At 43.4% G+C, this 16,088-nt stretch overlaps 1 protein-coding gene across 1 annotated transcript in view; it reads right to left on the reverse strand.

Moving 5' to 3' along the window:
- Window positions 1–3,260, reverse strand: part of LOC125175769 (probable cation-transporting ATPase 13A5) — a 119,365-nt gene extending 116,105 nt beyond the window's left edge. The window contains 1 exon segment of the mRNA XM_047876599.1: window positions 3,198–3,260. Coding sequence (XP_047732555.1) covers window positions 3,198–3,260 — 63 coding nt within the window.
- Between the last annotated feature and the right edge of the window lie 12,828 nt (window positions 3,261–16,088).

Below are 16,088 nucleotides of genomic sequence, written 5' to 3' on the forward strand. Positions count from 1 at the left end.
AGACATCCAAGTACTAATTTTTTATAGCTATATCATAGTGGTAACTAAAAATTCAGCCATGACCAAATAAAGCACTTTAATTACTTTTTCACACATAGCTACGAAGCCCAAGTCATTGATATCCCCACCTTGTAGTTTGAGAGTAACTTTAAACACAAACTCAATACCAAGGCCTGTTATACCACATTGTCAATTTCTCTCTTACAATCAAGTCTAGAAAACTTTTTGAATCTTGGTTCTGTCGCCTATATTGTTACCTTTCCCTCATAGTGGGGCATCAGTTACAGATTAGATAAGCTTGCCTTCATCCAAGCTGTTAACATGTTTTGACAAAAGACAGGAAAGAGGCCAATAGGGCGTGATTTTTGATTTTCAATTTTAATCCTTTGAGTAGGGTTTTTGTGTGTGTGTGTGGGTGTGTGTGTGTGTGTCTTTAAATTAAAGATGAGAAGTACATGCTGTTGTTTAAAATAATTCAGGGGCACCTGGGTGGCTCAGTTGGTTAAGCATCCAACTTTTGCTCAGGTCATGATCTCATGGTTCATGGGTTTGAGCCCTGCATTGAGCTCCACACTGGTGTGGAACCTGCTTGGGATTCTCTCTCTCCCTCTCTCTCTGTCCCTTCCCCCATTCATGCTTTCTCTTTCTCTCAAAATAAATAAATAAACTTTAAAAATATATTAAAATAATGCAGACGTTCCAAGTTCCTGATTTTTCATACTAATTCGTCACATACTGTTTGGTTTCGTAATGGTAGCTCTCAAACAATTATCACTCCCCAAGTTTAATCAGACAAAGGGAGGATATTTCCAATACTAATTTCACTTACTATTTGAAAATTTCCCATAGTAAGTCCTGCCTCCTTGGATGTAAATGAACTCCTTATATTTTCACAGCACTTTCCACATTTCATATATGGCACTCGCAAAACTTTCAAATCAGAGGGGTTAACGTGATATTGTTTTCAGGCACCTAGCAAGGCCCCAAAAGGTGTCCACACTCGTGGTTAACAGCAGGTCCTTGACTAAAGCCCAGATCTGTGGTCTTAGAGTCCAGGAATCCTTCACTGTTTCGCAGAAAACAAATTAATGTGAAGAGCTCTCCTGTCAAAACTGTATCTTCCACACCAAGTAGCCCTTTCCTCCCCTGGAGCTGCTCCCAGTTGTAATGTTGACATTTAGTTGGCAGGCGTCAGTAAAGAGGGGGAGAGCACCAGTGGAAAGATTGGCTTTGCAACTCATGTGAACAAAGCATCTCTTGTCTCAGAGGCAGAATCAAGACCACCTTTAGAAAGCAAATGCAGCACGAATGGCCTAAGAGAACCCTGAAACAATGGCTGACATGCACACAGTATACCTCAATACATGCCTGGCTAAGGAGAGAGACCTATGCCCCCCATGTGATTCAGAAAATTAAAATACTAGGCTACAGACTTTATAAATACATCACAGAGTTAGAGAAAAAATAAAGAGCGACCAAAGATTTTCATGAACAGTCATCTACGTGTTGGGAAAAAAAACCATCACAACTGGCACAGAGCTGTTTAGTAGTGAATACAGGTAAGCAGGTTTTAGTTCTTTGAATCCCTTCAAGATTTGAAGCATTATACCATTGTCCAGATCAGTGTGGTATGATAATAGAAGTCGCTGATGTGAACCATGTTTGTAATTGAAATTTCCTAGTGGACGCATTAAAGAAGTAAAAAGCAGATGAAATCAATTTTTATAACATATGTTATGTAACCCAACATATCCAAACTATCATTTCAAAGTGTAACCGATATAAAAATAATGGGGCGCCTGGGTGGCGCAGTCGGTTAAGCATCCGACTTCAGCCAGGTCACGATCTCGCGGTCCGTGAGTTCGAGCCCCGCATCGGGCTCTGGGCTGATGGCTCAGAGCCTGGAGCCTGTTTCCGATTCTGTGTCTCCCTCTCTCTCTGCCCCTCCCCCGTTCATGCTCTGTCTCTCTCTGTCCCAAAAATAAATAAACGTTGGAAAAAAAAATTAAAAAAAATTATTAATGAGCTATTTTACTCTTTTTTCTTTCACTATCTTCAAAATCTGGTGTGTATGTTACGCATAGAGCACATTTCACTTTGGTCCCACTATGTTGCTAGTATTCAAGAACCATGTATGACCAGGGACTGCCTTCCTGAACAGTGTCGGTGTACATGAAATCACTTATTTTTATTAGGTTAACAAAGAAGGGTGTGGAGAGAGGGTGGGTGTGGATTTCCCACAGATCTCATGGGGAACTGGAAGACCAAGCAGGAAACTGACACCCTTCTGCTATGTGACCCACATCTCATGGGCCCTTTCCATCTCCAGTGTTCCATCTCTGCCTGGGTCCCCATTCTCCTTCTCTCCCTTTCTCATTGCCTACCTGCAGACACTATTGCAGTGTGAATAGCAAGGAGTGTGAAGGGGGAAGAAGGGGGCTCGATTTCCAGCCTGTCCCTTGTAGACTGAAGAAGACCTTTTACAATTTACTTAACCTCTTCGATCTCAGATTTCTTTCTATGAAATAGGATTAAGTCCTTCATCACTGAATTCTAAGCATCAATTAAAATAACAAATGTAAACTTGTCAGTCCCAAACAGACCCTGCACTTTCTAAGCTTTTAATGATTATTTTTCAAGATGGCTATATGTTTGGTAGAAGAGGCAGTAGGGAAAGAGAAACTGGAGAAGTGAAAACTTTTAAAAATATATATATATACTTAGTACCAGGCCACAATGTTCTTTTTTTTTAGTACTTGGTGCTTAAAACCTCTCTATACTTTTAGCATAACTTCAACCCAAAGCACACTAAGCTTCACTAATACAGATATACCAAAAACATAAGAATTAACAAAAAACTTTCAGGTTTTGCTCGAGTTTGTCCAAGTAGATGGAGACCCAGATGATGGGGGGAGACCCCTTCCTGAGCACGATGTGGGATATACACTGAATACTCCACAAAATGTCTAAGAAGGAAAGTTCATTCTGTCTGATGCATATGGGGTTGGCAAGAACTCTATCATCTAGAAGACAGTCTTCTCAGCCCGTTCCCCAACTATAAAATTGTGCCCTTGGATCTCAAGGAGCCTTACAATAATTAAATCTCTGCAGTTCCTAAAGCCAGTACCACTACAGTTGCACCTACCATAGCCTCAGATACTTTGAGAAGTCTGTACTCCAAAAAAGGGAAGACTCACCAGTTCATTCTCCTCTCCTTGGTTGAGCAGAGCCCGGTGGTCCTTCTTACTCTTCTCCTCCATCTAAACCAGACTTGTTAGGGTCCCTCCTGACTAACTGGGGAAAAGTCAAAGCTGCTTGAGACTTATGTGAACTCAGAACAGTCACTACTTGTCACTGCTTTCTCAGGTGCTTTTAAAATCTCTTACCACAATCCTCACCTATTAGGCTAACAAAGAAAAGAGAGGAAATACTCTCCTCAGCCACAGGATTGGCCCATTCATCTCTCCGCTTAGTGTGTTTCTTTTTTTTTTCCCCCCTCCCTGGTGTTTATTTGCTGATGTGAGATGTGATAGGCTCTAGACTTAAGTTGTTGAACCAGAAAGATTAATAATTTCGTGCACTGCCCGTAAGTATCTCAGCCAATGAATGAGAATGGCCACTTCACTAAAACCCCAAGGCAAAAAGATTAACTAGTTAGAGATGAGTAAAAACCCTGTGGAACTTCGGGATATGGATATGTTGGGGTGACAATGAGAATCTAAGGAAGGGGAGTTGGTTCATGATGGAGAATGTAGCAATCATTTTGGAATCAGGAAAACTTGAACTCTAGTACCTGCTCTACTGATGAACCTGAGCAGATCACTTAAAATCTGAATTTTAGGTTTCTAATATATAAAGTGTCAATAATAATTAAATAGTTGATATGACGATCTAAGATATTTGTAAAAAATCAACAATAGCACCTGTCACACTCAATAAAAGATAATCATCACCATTATTGTAACTCTAATGAAGAAAAAAGAAGTTTCTAATAATAATTTCACTCCTTTCATTTTCTTTTTTTAGTTTGTAAAAAGTTTTCAGATAAGCATATAATGCAGGAGGAGCTAGAAAGGCTGATTATTGGGGATATCATCTAAATTTCCACAATTGTATAATTACCACTGAACTTGATATTTTTTTATCAAAAAATAGGTGCACTGGGATCCACTCAAAGTTTAAGTTGTTCATAAGAAAGAATTTTATCTTTTTTTTTTCTTTTTATTGCATCTAGTCCACTGAGAAAAATCCTTGCCACTTTGGCTATGGAAGAAAACTTACCAGGAGTGAAGACTACAGAGGATGACACTTGACTCTCTCTTCTGCCTAAGAGAGGCATCGGTTACCTTCAAGGGAACCAGTGCTGCCTTGAAGTTTAGGAGAATCCAACGTGCTCTCTGGCCCAGGAGGAAGTGGTGGATGGAAAAAATTATAGCTTTGCATGCCAGAGAGGCTGCTGAAGTGCCCACACTAAAGAGAAATATGTGATCACAAATGTGGCATTTTAAGTGTTACCAATCTGAGGTAGAGCTCAGATTTGGAGAAAGTTGTCTTGGGTTTTAGTAAAACGCAATTAAAGATTTGAGGAGTAGCTGTCACTTCTTATCCATCCACTCTTCACTCATATTTCTGCTAAAAGAATAGCTCCTTTGTCTGGGCAGTCTGACTTCAGCTGAAAGCACCAGGATGAGTCACGATTTACCTAAGAGTGGGCATGTGACCCACTTCTCAACAGTAACGTGCAAAAGAAAGACAACTAGGGACAGAGGTCTTCTGGAAAAGATGAACCTATTGATGAAAAAGAGAAAATAGCTTATTTTCTATCTTTTACTCCCTTCCTTTGAAAGCGATAGGTGAGGATGTGATGCTTGGAGTATGGCAGCCATCTTTCGATCATAAGGAGAATGAAAATCACCATGCCAATGATGGCAGAGCAAAGCGCAGAAGAGCTTAGATCCTTATGATACCACTGAGCCATGGCACTAAGCCTGGGACTACTCGCTCCAGACACCTTGTTCCAAACTTAATGAGATGTTCTTAATAAAGCTGCTGCTGTTTGTGGTTTCTGCTACTTACAGCCCAAAGACACAAAAATGTAACACCCATCACAACTCTGTTCAACACCTACTCAGTAATTACATGTTAAACAACAGATACTCCAGACATTCGTGCTAGGCCTTTGGGATTTAGTGGCAAAAAGGAAAGTCACTATCCTGAGGGAGTTTACGGTTTCTTGGGAGAAACAGACAAGTGAGCATCTGCCTAAGTAGAAAGGATCTAGAACTCAGAGTGAATGGGATAACAGCTTCCTGAAGGAAGTGGCATCTGTGCCGACATCGCAAAGATGAGTGGAAGTTAACCAGGTGGAAGGAATGGGGGATAGAGATGGGTGGTGAGCACATGTTAGGCCAGAGAACAGGACAGAGTGTGTGAAAAGATTCAAGAGAGGTGAGAAATATACCTGTGTGGGGTATCAAGAGAAATCAATGACTTCAGAAGAGAGGCAGAGAAGGGATGCACAGAGCAATGACGATGGAGATGTAAACAGGGGTGCACCTGGCCTTGAAGAGCTTATAAATCAAGTCAAACTGGTTGGTCCATTCTTTGAGTGGATTGCATGGGTGCCCGTGCATGTGTATGTGTACGTGTGTGGGTTCATTTGTTTTGTTTTGTTTTGTTTTGTTTTGTTTTTGCTTAGTATGTGGCTAAAGAGTTCTCCTTACTAGCCAGACCCGAGACCTTTCTACTAATGAACATTCTTTCCATTCAACATAAAGTCTTCTTTGTTTTTCATGTTTACTTGCTTATTTTGAGAGAGAGAGAGAGAGAGGAAGAGAGTGCAGGGAGAGGCGGAGGGAGAGAGAGAGAGAGAGAGAAAATATCAAGCAAACTCTGCACTGTCAGTGCAGAGTCCGTTGTGGGGCTCGAACTCATGAACGGTGAGATCATGACCTGAGCCAAAACCCAGTATTGGATGCTTAACCGACTGAGCCACCCAGGAGCCCCCAACATAAAGTCTTCTAATAATTACAACTGTTCACAAATGGCCCACAGTTCATGAGCTTCCGAGCCCTAGCAGTGTGCATGCTGATATTTGGCCTGCTCGCCATACAGATAATTGAGTCACCAGGTCAAAGTTTGTATTAGATGCTCTTGAGGTTTTGTAAGTACTGAGCTGTTGCTTCAGCCACCAGAGGACATGCTCTGCAGAGAAAATAATCACATCTGCCTTAAACCCTAACTCCCAGAAGATCTGCAACTGATAAAGGTCAAAGGATCCATTGTCAGATGTCCATAAGCCAGAGAAAGCCAGTCACACTCCTGTGGCTTAGCCAGCCCCTTGCAGGCCCACGTGTGGAAGAGTCACCAGTTGAGTTTATGTGTGTAGCAGGGAAGTGGAGCAAGGGTGAAAGGATCTCTGGTGCGAGAAGCCACATCAGCATTAGTAGGAATGACTTCCTCCAGGCTGCACAGCCATAGTGCTCAGGAGGTGATAACTTACGTTGGGACATTGGGACGTTAGGACTCTCAGATCCTTTCTATCTGAAGGCAGCAGATTCTTGATCCCCTGTGGCTGGAAGCAAAACACAGTTCATCCTGTGAACCCCGAAGGCAAACTCTTTACTAATGACAAGAAGTTGTCACCACCATATGCCATAAGGTAAGGCTTCCAGAGACAGGAGGGGAGGGACGAGCAGGATGAGGAAATGCAAAAGGAAAGGGAGGGAAAGGCTCACCTCACACACAGTCTTGGAGAAATGATTCCCCTCAGAGGCCTAGTCTTAGACCTTACAAGGACTTACTGTTCAGAGTAAAGCCAGAGGAACTATAGAACTAAGAGAGTATCTCATTTCCTCCCACAGTCCCTGACTCAGAACGCAATTTGGTTAACTGTTCAACTCTTGGTTTTGGATCAGGTCATGGTCTCTCGGTTCATGAGTTCAATCCCTACACCAGGCTCTGTGCTGACAGCCTGGAGACTGGGATTCTCTTTTTTTTCCCTCTCTCTCTGCCCCTTCCCACTCATTCTCTTCTTCTCTCTCTCTCAAAATAAATAACCTTAAAAAAAACCCACAAAACTTCAATTTTAAAGATATTATTCAAAGTCAGCAATATATTTCAAGTATCAACTAAAATTTGCACTTACTATACAAAAATATTTCAGCTCACAACATGTACCTTGCTTTATTCTTTTTGAAGAGCCTTGGAAGAAAAAAAACTAGATAACCAAGTTGAAGCCAGTGGATGGAAATCTGATTGAGCTAAGGAATTAGATTTTATGTGGTTGGCAAAAAAGCATCCCTTAGAGGTGTACAACGACTCACCGACCTGTTCAGCTCCATTCCATTCTGCCCACACATGTGAAAAGCTGCCGTATACAATGCACTGTTCTAGGCCCTAAAATGAGAATCTAGAGCTGAATGAGCCTCAAACCCTGCCCTTGAGCTCAGACTACTGGAGTCATGTTCCAGAATCTAAATCTGTATTTTCTGCTTTCCTCCAGCTGCTCTTGTGACCCATGTCACAAAAGGGCTTTGACAAGCTCATCTTTCATCCACAAGCTCAGTTCCAACTAGTCATTGATATGTTAACCATTCACTGCTCAGCTAGATCCTTTGAGGTGTCTTCCTTTTGTAGAAACTGGATGATTCAGAATCTGTTGCCAGAAGTTATAATGTTTGAAAGTCACTGATTGTTAGAATATCTGAACTTATAGTAGGAAACAAGGCAGCTCAAGGATTTCTGATTAGAGAATGTGAAGCAAGGGGGAAAAGGTATTCCACCTCCCCCACTTACAACTGACTCCTGATTCATGAGGTTCTCATTTCTGCTCTTGTTCCAGGCCTGGATCCCCATTCAGCTGCCCTCTGTAGGGGACAGAGACACAAGTTAGGTAGCTGGGCCAGCTCTTCCATGGCCCTCATGGGGGTCAAGTATGAGAGCCGGCATCAAACCTTAGGATCTTCTTGGTCTTGATTATAAAATTAGTTGGGGCGCCTGGGTGGCTCAGTCAGTTGAGCGTCCGACTTTGGCTCAGGTCATGATCTCGCAGTCCGTGAGTTCGAGCCCCGCGTCAGGCTCTGTGCTGACAGCTCGGAGCTTGGAGCCTGCTTTGAATTCTGTGTCTCCCTCTCTCTCTGCCCCTCCCCCACTCATGCTCTGTCTCTCTCTCTCTCTCTCTCTCTCTGTCAATAATAAATAAACATTAAAAACAGTTTAAAAAATTAGCTTCAGATGCATTGCAGATACCGTAATTTGGTGTGGAGCATTGAAAGTTATTCTTTTTCATGCACTTGCTTATGCTGTGATTTTAAAAGTATTGTATCTTCAGTCATTGAATAAGTATTAATTGATTTAATCTGTTATGGAGTCGATTATATTTTCCTAATGGTTTATACGTCCAGGTTTGGTAGCCCTCGTGGCCCGAGGGTTCACCAACTTTGCTCTGGGGTTCATTCCCATAGCATTTTATACATAAGTCAGTAACAAAACTCTTACCACATTCAAGGGAAAGGACCGTTCTTCAAATCCCAGCATTAAGTTCAGGGAGTGGCAGATATGGTAGGTGCTCAATAAATAATGTGTAAATGAATAAATCACTCTGTTCCTGCCTAGAGAATCTGCTTTACAATATTCCATTTTTCAGATTGGGCAGATGCGTACAGAGTTTTTCCTTTAGGATGGTCATTGGCAGAGTGGAAAACAGAACTAGAGCAGATACTATCTGTGGTCTGTTTAAATCCCTGTGGATGCCTTTGAAGCCTCAACAGGTGTTTGCATGTTCTTCTAATGACCTGCATTGGCCATTCTCTGCAGAGGATTGCCTTTGAGCCCTTTGCCTGTCCCAGCAAAGACCCCAAAGTGCCTGGAAGTTACTCCCCACCCCCACTCTCCCCAAGCAGTCCTGAGCCAATGATGAAGGCTGAGTCTGAGCCTTTTCTCCCTCACCAAGAGTTAGGACACTGAGGTGAAGTTTGCACTCCCAAGCTCCCTGGCAGCATCAGGTTGAGGTTAACACTTTGCCAAAAATCACATTCTTGTCTCTTCTTCCACTACTTTACCAGTTTCTCCTGGAACAGTTCCTTAATAAAATATTTGCACATAAATCCCTGTCCCAGCGTCTGTTTCTGGGAACCCAACTTCAGGAAAGAACGAAGGCTTCCTGATATTTGTATCCCCTGAATCTACGTAGGTACCATCAACCCATTTCTACTGGGGGGAAGGAAACCACCGGCTATATAAGCAGATTTCACCTTCCCATGCTCTCACCTGGCTTTTACCCAGCAACCTCACCTCAAGGCCTCCAATTTCTTCTCTCCCTGCTGTAAAATTTTCCATAAAACACCTGAGTTTAGTTTTACCATTTTTTCTGCCTAAGGTTTTAAAAACTTTCCAAGAGAAGTCGTAACTTATTTTATGCTGCTGGAAATGGATTGACTATTGTCAAGGAACTTAAGCTTGCCAAAACTTATGCCACATTGCCCAGGGTACTCTGTGTATTTAGTAGCTGCATAAGAACAGAATGTGTAATTTAATATTTGGGAGGGCTTTCCTGATGACTGGTCACAAGAACAAATCTACACCGACTGCCAGTTGCATGGCTTGTCAGCTGAGCACAGTAAATGCCAGTGAGAATGATTGTCAAGTGTTAACTGTATTTGTCAGGTAAGTCACCAACTGGAATCTGACTAGTGGCCAAAAATGCCCCGGTGCTGTCAGATCACTACCATGGTGAACACTAACCCCCCACTCCTGCCTCCCTCATTGCTACTGACAATGCTGATGACCACTGAGACCAGTGATGGATGCTGAACAGAAGGGCAATAGCATTTCTGAAATTGATGTTGTCTCCGCTCAAAGATCAGAGTTTCGATTATATTTGTTAATCCAGGAGGTTTCCCTGGGAAGAAAACAGCCTGGATGAGGCCAGACGATTACAAACATAGGGAATGGGGGAGCCTGGGTGGCTCAGCTGGTAAAGCGTCCCACTTCAGCTCAGGTCATGATCTCCCAGTTTGTGGATTCAAGCCCTGAGTCAGGCTCTGTGCTGACAGCTTGGAGCCTGGAGCCTGCTTCAGATTCTGTGTCTCCCTCTCTCTCTGTCCCTCCCCCACTCCTGCGCTCTCTCTCTCTCTCTCTCTCTCAAAGATAAACAAACATTAAAAAATGAAAAAAAATCAAGGGCACCTGGGTGGCTCAGTCAGCTGAATGTCCGATTTCTGCTCAGGTCATGATCTCGCAGTCTGTGAGTTCGAGCCCCACGTCGGACTCTGTGCACACAGCTCAGAGCCTGGAGCCTGCTTCGGATTCTGTGTCTCCCTCTCTCTCTGCCCCTCCCCTACTCATGCTGTGTGTGTGTGTGTGTCTCTCTCTCTGTCAAAAATAAATAAACATTAAAAAAATTAAAAAAAAGAAAAGAACAGAGGACTTAGAGTTTTAACAAAGAGCAGGGATAACTGGACTCATCTCAAGGGAGAGAAGTCTGTCAGTGGGGTTTCTTCCCACCAGAGTCTTTTATAACATGGAGTAGAGAATGCAGGGTGATAAACACAGTATTTCCAAAGGAATTACACCAAAAAAAAAAAAAAAAAGTTCTCTCCTCACTGCTGGAGTTGGCAGGAAAATATTGTAGATGTATCTCTATGGGGACAAGGGCAAGATAGCACATTTAGGGACAATCTAAGTTATTCTTTTAGGATCACAGTTCCAACACCTGCTTCATCATCAGAATCACCTGGAGAGCTTGCTAAAGATACAACTCCTCTGGACTCATCTCAGAGATTCCGACTGAGTACGTGTGAGGTTGGGCCCAGGACTTTATTCCTAATAAGCAACTTGGGGATTTTCATGATGGCTCAAGTTTGGGGACCAGGTTCCACAGGAAGCCTATAAATTGCTGTGAACTATTTCCTGGATAGAGTGAGCTAACACATAATGGGACGGCCAAGAGGCCAACTAAACACTACCTATAAATATGCCCCAACTTGGACTTCCTTGCGCAGGTCTTTGCATCTCATTTCAAGATCCAGTAGACTTGAAGGACCAATTGTAAAAAGCCTTCACCATAGTCATATGCTGGGATGACAAGGACACAAAACGAGGTCTAAAAATAAAGTTGACTCTTTTGAATTGCAAGTGACTGATTCTATAAACCAAGGCTGGACGTTGGTCATTCTCTACCTTATTTTACATAACAATCAGGGGCAACTGGGTAGCTCAGCTACCTGGGTAGCTTCTTAGGTCAAGCACCTTTAGTTCAGATCATGATCTCATGGGATCCAGCCCTGGAGTTGGCGCTGTACTGACAGTGTGGACCTGGCTTGGGATTCTCTCTCTCCCTCTCTTTTTCTCTCTGCCCCTCCCCTGCTCATGTTCTCTCTCTCCCTCTCAAAAATAAATAGACACCTAAAAAATAACAACAAATAAATACATAAATAAATAAAATAAGAATCAGCAGACTACATAAAAAAGAATAATTTTAAGTAATTAGTCAATTATGGATAATTACTTTTTAATTAAACTAGAATTACACTCAATTCCTAGAATTGTGTGTTCGTTAGTTTGTTCCTTCTTCATTTATGCATATTCTCTTATCCTCCTTTACTGATTCACACAACACATTGAAGAGCTATACTATGTGTCAGGCCAAGACTTAAGGACCCTCCTTAAAGTTTTAGAGATGAAGGAAAAGAAACTATTGCCACATTTAATTTTCTTTGACTTCTGCAGTTATGAAGAAGGGAGTAAATAATATTCACGTGCCAATAGTCAAGATGTAGACACAGTGACTAATTTGCTCAAGTCGCAAATCAGGAAAGTCTGGATTAGAGCTCAGAAGGGTGTAAGCTCGTACTCTTAACTGACATAGGCCATTGCCCAAAAGGAAATTTGAGGTTGATTTTCTCTATCCGAGTACTGTGTGGTTACTGGTAATGTGGTCAGACATGGGGCTCTGAATAAGAGCCAATGACTTCAGCTGGCACGACTGCTGTGCCAACAAAGCCAGCTCTGCCCTTACCCCAGCCCCAGGTGCACGCCCAGACTCCTGCTGGCTGGAGCCACCCCACTCTTCTCTGGGACACTTGTGAACTTTCCCCACTGTGCTAGGCTGAGCTGTGGGTGGATACACAAAGATTTGGCCTTTCCCAACTACGACTCTTGGCATCCAGACCAAATCAGTTTCTGGGATCCATTTAGGGAGGATCCAAACCTACAAAATTAGCCTCAAATCAAACCGGTTTCCAATTAGTCATGGATGGTGGCTTGATTCTTAAGACTGTCAAGTTCATCAAATTCTCAAGGCTAGCCTTGGGTTAGGTGAGGACAGAATTGGCTCAGCTTTCAGACCACAGGATCCAGCCAGTTGTGCAGTCACCTCCTCTTGTGCTTTGTTCTGTCCCTACGCAGGCCAGGGACAGAGTGGCTTTAGGGCTCTGTGGAGCTTTCTCAGAGTCTGTCCCTCCTACATGTTCCTGTATGGACTTCTACTAAATAGGCATTCACCTGGGGGGGAGGAATCTTTCCTATCTTTATAAGTTATGTTTTCTGGTTACATAAACCTGGAACAACATCCCAGATGGCCTACCACTCTGAAGTCCCTCCTGAATCATTAAGAATTTCCACAGAAGCCCTCTGCAAGTGATGCTGCTTGCAGGGCTCCTACTCACAGCATGCTCTCCCCTCCTGCCACCAGGCTTGGCTCTAGGTACCATAGGTCACCACTCTGAGATGATCTCTGCTCCTGCCCGAGGCTTCTGTGGGCCTTGTCTGACCCTGAGATTGGTTGCCAGGGTCCCCAGACTTCTGTGACCGCATGGCCACTCTGTGTCACTTGTCCATTCTTCATCCCCTTCAGGCACTTTCTATCTCCTTTAGCCATTTGGAGACATGCTCAGACTGTCCATGTTACCTGTTACCTATGTATCTGAGCATGATACGATCAGCCATTAGCAACATGCATCTGTGCTCCCACAGCCACGACACTGTCAGGATTCTCTCCATCCGCCTTTTATTGCACTGTGACACACAGAACACAAGACGGTTTAGCTCTTCCTCTCTTTCTCTCTCTCCCTCTCTGCACCCCCTCTCTCTCCATCACAGCTTCCCAAGTCCTTGCAAAAGTTGTGAAAGTTAGGGTGAAACCAGAGAACAGAGAGAATACACACCCAGTCGTACTCAAACTTCCCTTGTCCTCCAAAACCTTGTCCCTTGGTTTTTAAACAAAGTGCACTGCCCCAGTTTTCCCTCCCCTTGAGTTGAGCATATCCCTGAGAGAGCTTTTGTCCCTGCACACAAATTCACTCCTTGGGTCCCCTACACATTGAGTGTCTTTGCAACACATGCCTAACCCATCTAACTCCACAGCATACCTCCGCACTCTGCCATGTAAATGGGCAGCCGGACTGATGAAGCTTCCATGTTGGAATCACTATACTTTGCACTTTGTGTTTTTATTCACAGTCCTATTGTTTTAGTTCAGCTTCTTTGTACTGCATGGAAAGCAGATGTTCACAAAGCAGGAAAAATAAATCAACAAAATGTCCTAGTGTTTATATTTTTTATTCAATCATGCCACAGCTGCTTGCCGAGCCCCAACCACTGCCCTGTGCTGGGTGCCGAGTAGGCAGATGAGAAGAATCAGGCTTGGTCCCTACCCTCAGAGAATGCACACTCTAGTTAAAGTGGAGTTGGGTGGGAGTTGGAGGAATCCAAAATGGCACAGGACCATTATGCATGATCAAAAGAGGTGCCTGCCACACAAAGGAGATATTTGAGGAGTGCGAGCAGTGTGTAGACAGAAGACATCTCCCTTCTGGCTTGCAGACCAGGTGGCATTCTAACTGGGTCTTGAGAATGGGTGGGATTTGGGTATGTGGGGATGAGAGTAAGAATTATCAATGCCCCCAAAGACAAAGCAGCATGAGCAAAGGTATCGAGTTGGGAAAGTCCCTGTATGCCTGGAGTGAGTGAGTTACCGAGTGCTGGCAATAATGAGCTACCGACTGGTGTAAGGGAGGTTAGCCTAAAGCCAAGACAGAGTCCATATGACTCGAAAATGCTGGACAAAGTGGAGGCCGAGCAAAATTCAAGCAAAGATATAAGTTTCTGCTTTTGGAGACCAAAATCACAAACCAGAGCTATATATGCTCCCACAAAATAGGCTGTAGGGCTCTGGTTATTGGATTTTACTCCTCAGCAATGGGAGTTGACCTTCTGTGACTGATGATCAAATTCAAGAGAACTTCTATGAGAACTAAAATCTCTTTCTAGAAGCAATTACACTTGTCACGGCAGTCCACTGGATGGTTACCTTGCCTTGATTGCCTTCTTGTTCTTCAATGCTACAAAGATTTTATCCAGGAGAAACATGGGAGAGTGACAGAGCAGAGAACTCATTGGCAGAAGTCCTGCATCTGAACGCAGCTCCAGCTCCTACATGCCCTTGTACAAGTTACTGAGACTTTTGGAGGGTCTGGTACCTCATCAAAAGAAAGAGGATAGTAATCCTTGCCCTGCCTTCCTCTTTAGATTGTCATGAGACTTAAACAAGAGAATGAGTGCAAAAGTTTTTGTAGACGGTAGTGCCCTGTTACCAAGAGGAGAATAATGGTGTCTACAGCATTAGGAAATGTCTAAAACTTTGTAAAGATGTGATTTTGATTCCACATTCCTGGAGTATTAGCCACAGTGAAAGACCCACTGCAGAAAGGGAAAAAGGTTGATTTTATAACACAAGAATTACAGATTATGCTTGCCTCTTTTGCACAGAATTACTTATTACAGCATAAACTAAATACAGGACTCTGAATAAATACTTGCTTTTCTAGTCATTGCATCTGCAAGTGTGCACACGCACCCTTCTATGAGCTCAGAGGATGCAGATGGCACAGACATATTTCCATTCTCAGATCATTACGTGTTTAGTGAGAAGAACCCAGAGCCAGAGTTCCTCTCTGTGTGTCAGAGCTGCGTACCTTGGAGTGAACATACAGCGGACCTTTTAAATGATGTGGATCAGATGACTGTGTTCTTTTCTCCTCCAAGTCCTGGTCAGACAAGCGTATCAGGCGCAGGTACTCTGACCCCAGGTTTGGCACACTCTCCCATATTTTTTTTACTGAATTTTTTCAAGCAGCTCTTTCTATGAAAACACACACATCAGAAGTATGTCCCAGCTGTCAGTTTGGTGGTCAGGACCCATCAGTGGGTACCTGTTTTCTAGAATCTTATCCCCAACCAAAGCCACCTTCCAAAGTACAGTCAAGCCCATTTGACTGTGGGACCTCACAGGGCTATAAACCTGTCCTCCCCAGCCCATCTCCCCACAATAGGCAGCCTGATATTCTATGTGGGCAGTGACAGCAAGGGTTCACATCACAGCATAAGATTGAGACATGTGCGAATCAAGTCTGAAAAGGATCTGGCAGGTAATTGAATTCCATCGGAGAGTTGACTTCCACCTCTAATTGGCCTCTGAATATCCCCTTGTATTGCCAATGTCATGGGGCACACACCTCATGGGTCACCAGCTTCCACTGCTGTTTGAGCTGTTGGGGCAGTGGTCTTTGTGTCAGCCTAAAGCCATTCCCACTGTGCCCTTTACACACTGAGCATGCCACCAGGCACAGGTGGGAGCCTTCTCTCCCACAGGAACCCTTCAAGTATTTGAAAACAACTCTCACATCCCTTGACAATACCCCCCAACCCCATTTTTTCAAGTAAAGCATTTTCTCACTACCTCTCAGTTACAGTTAACTTCAAGTACAGCCTTCAGAATAAGACTCTTTTGACAAAGATTTTAGGGCTGTTTGGCTGGTGAGGAAATGGAGTTTTCCCTCTCTGTTTTCCTGCCGGTCTTGTTGAATCACTGAGGATGGAACTTAGGACCAAGGTAAGAGCAACTCAGAGTCTCAGAAAGACAGACACTCATTGGTTTTAGTTTAGTTTTGTTTTTAACCTGCCTCTAGCCCAAGCTTGGCAGGGTGCCTGGCATTCATTTGAACATTAGGCCCTGGTATTAGCAAAAGGTTGCTTCCTTCCACCTGGCGAATAAGAAACCTATTCTTTGTTTGACTGTGAGATCACCC

Source organism: Prionailurus viverrinus, chromosome C2 (genome assembly GCF_022837055.1).
Source record: "Prionailurus viverrinus isolate Anna chromosome C2, UM_Priviv_1.0, whole genome shotgun sequence".
In the NCBI taxonomy this organism is placed as follows: Eukaryota; Metazoa; Chordata; class Mammalia; order Carnivora; family Felidae; genus Prionailurus; species Prionailurus viverrinus.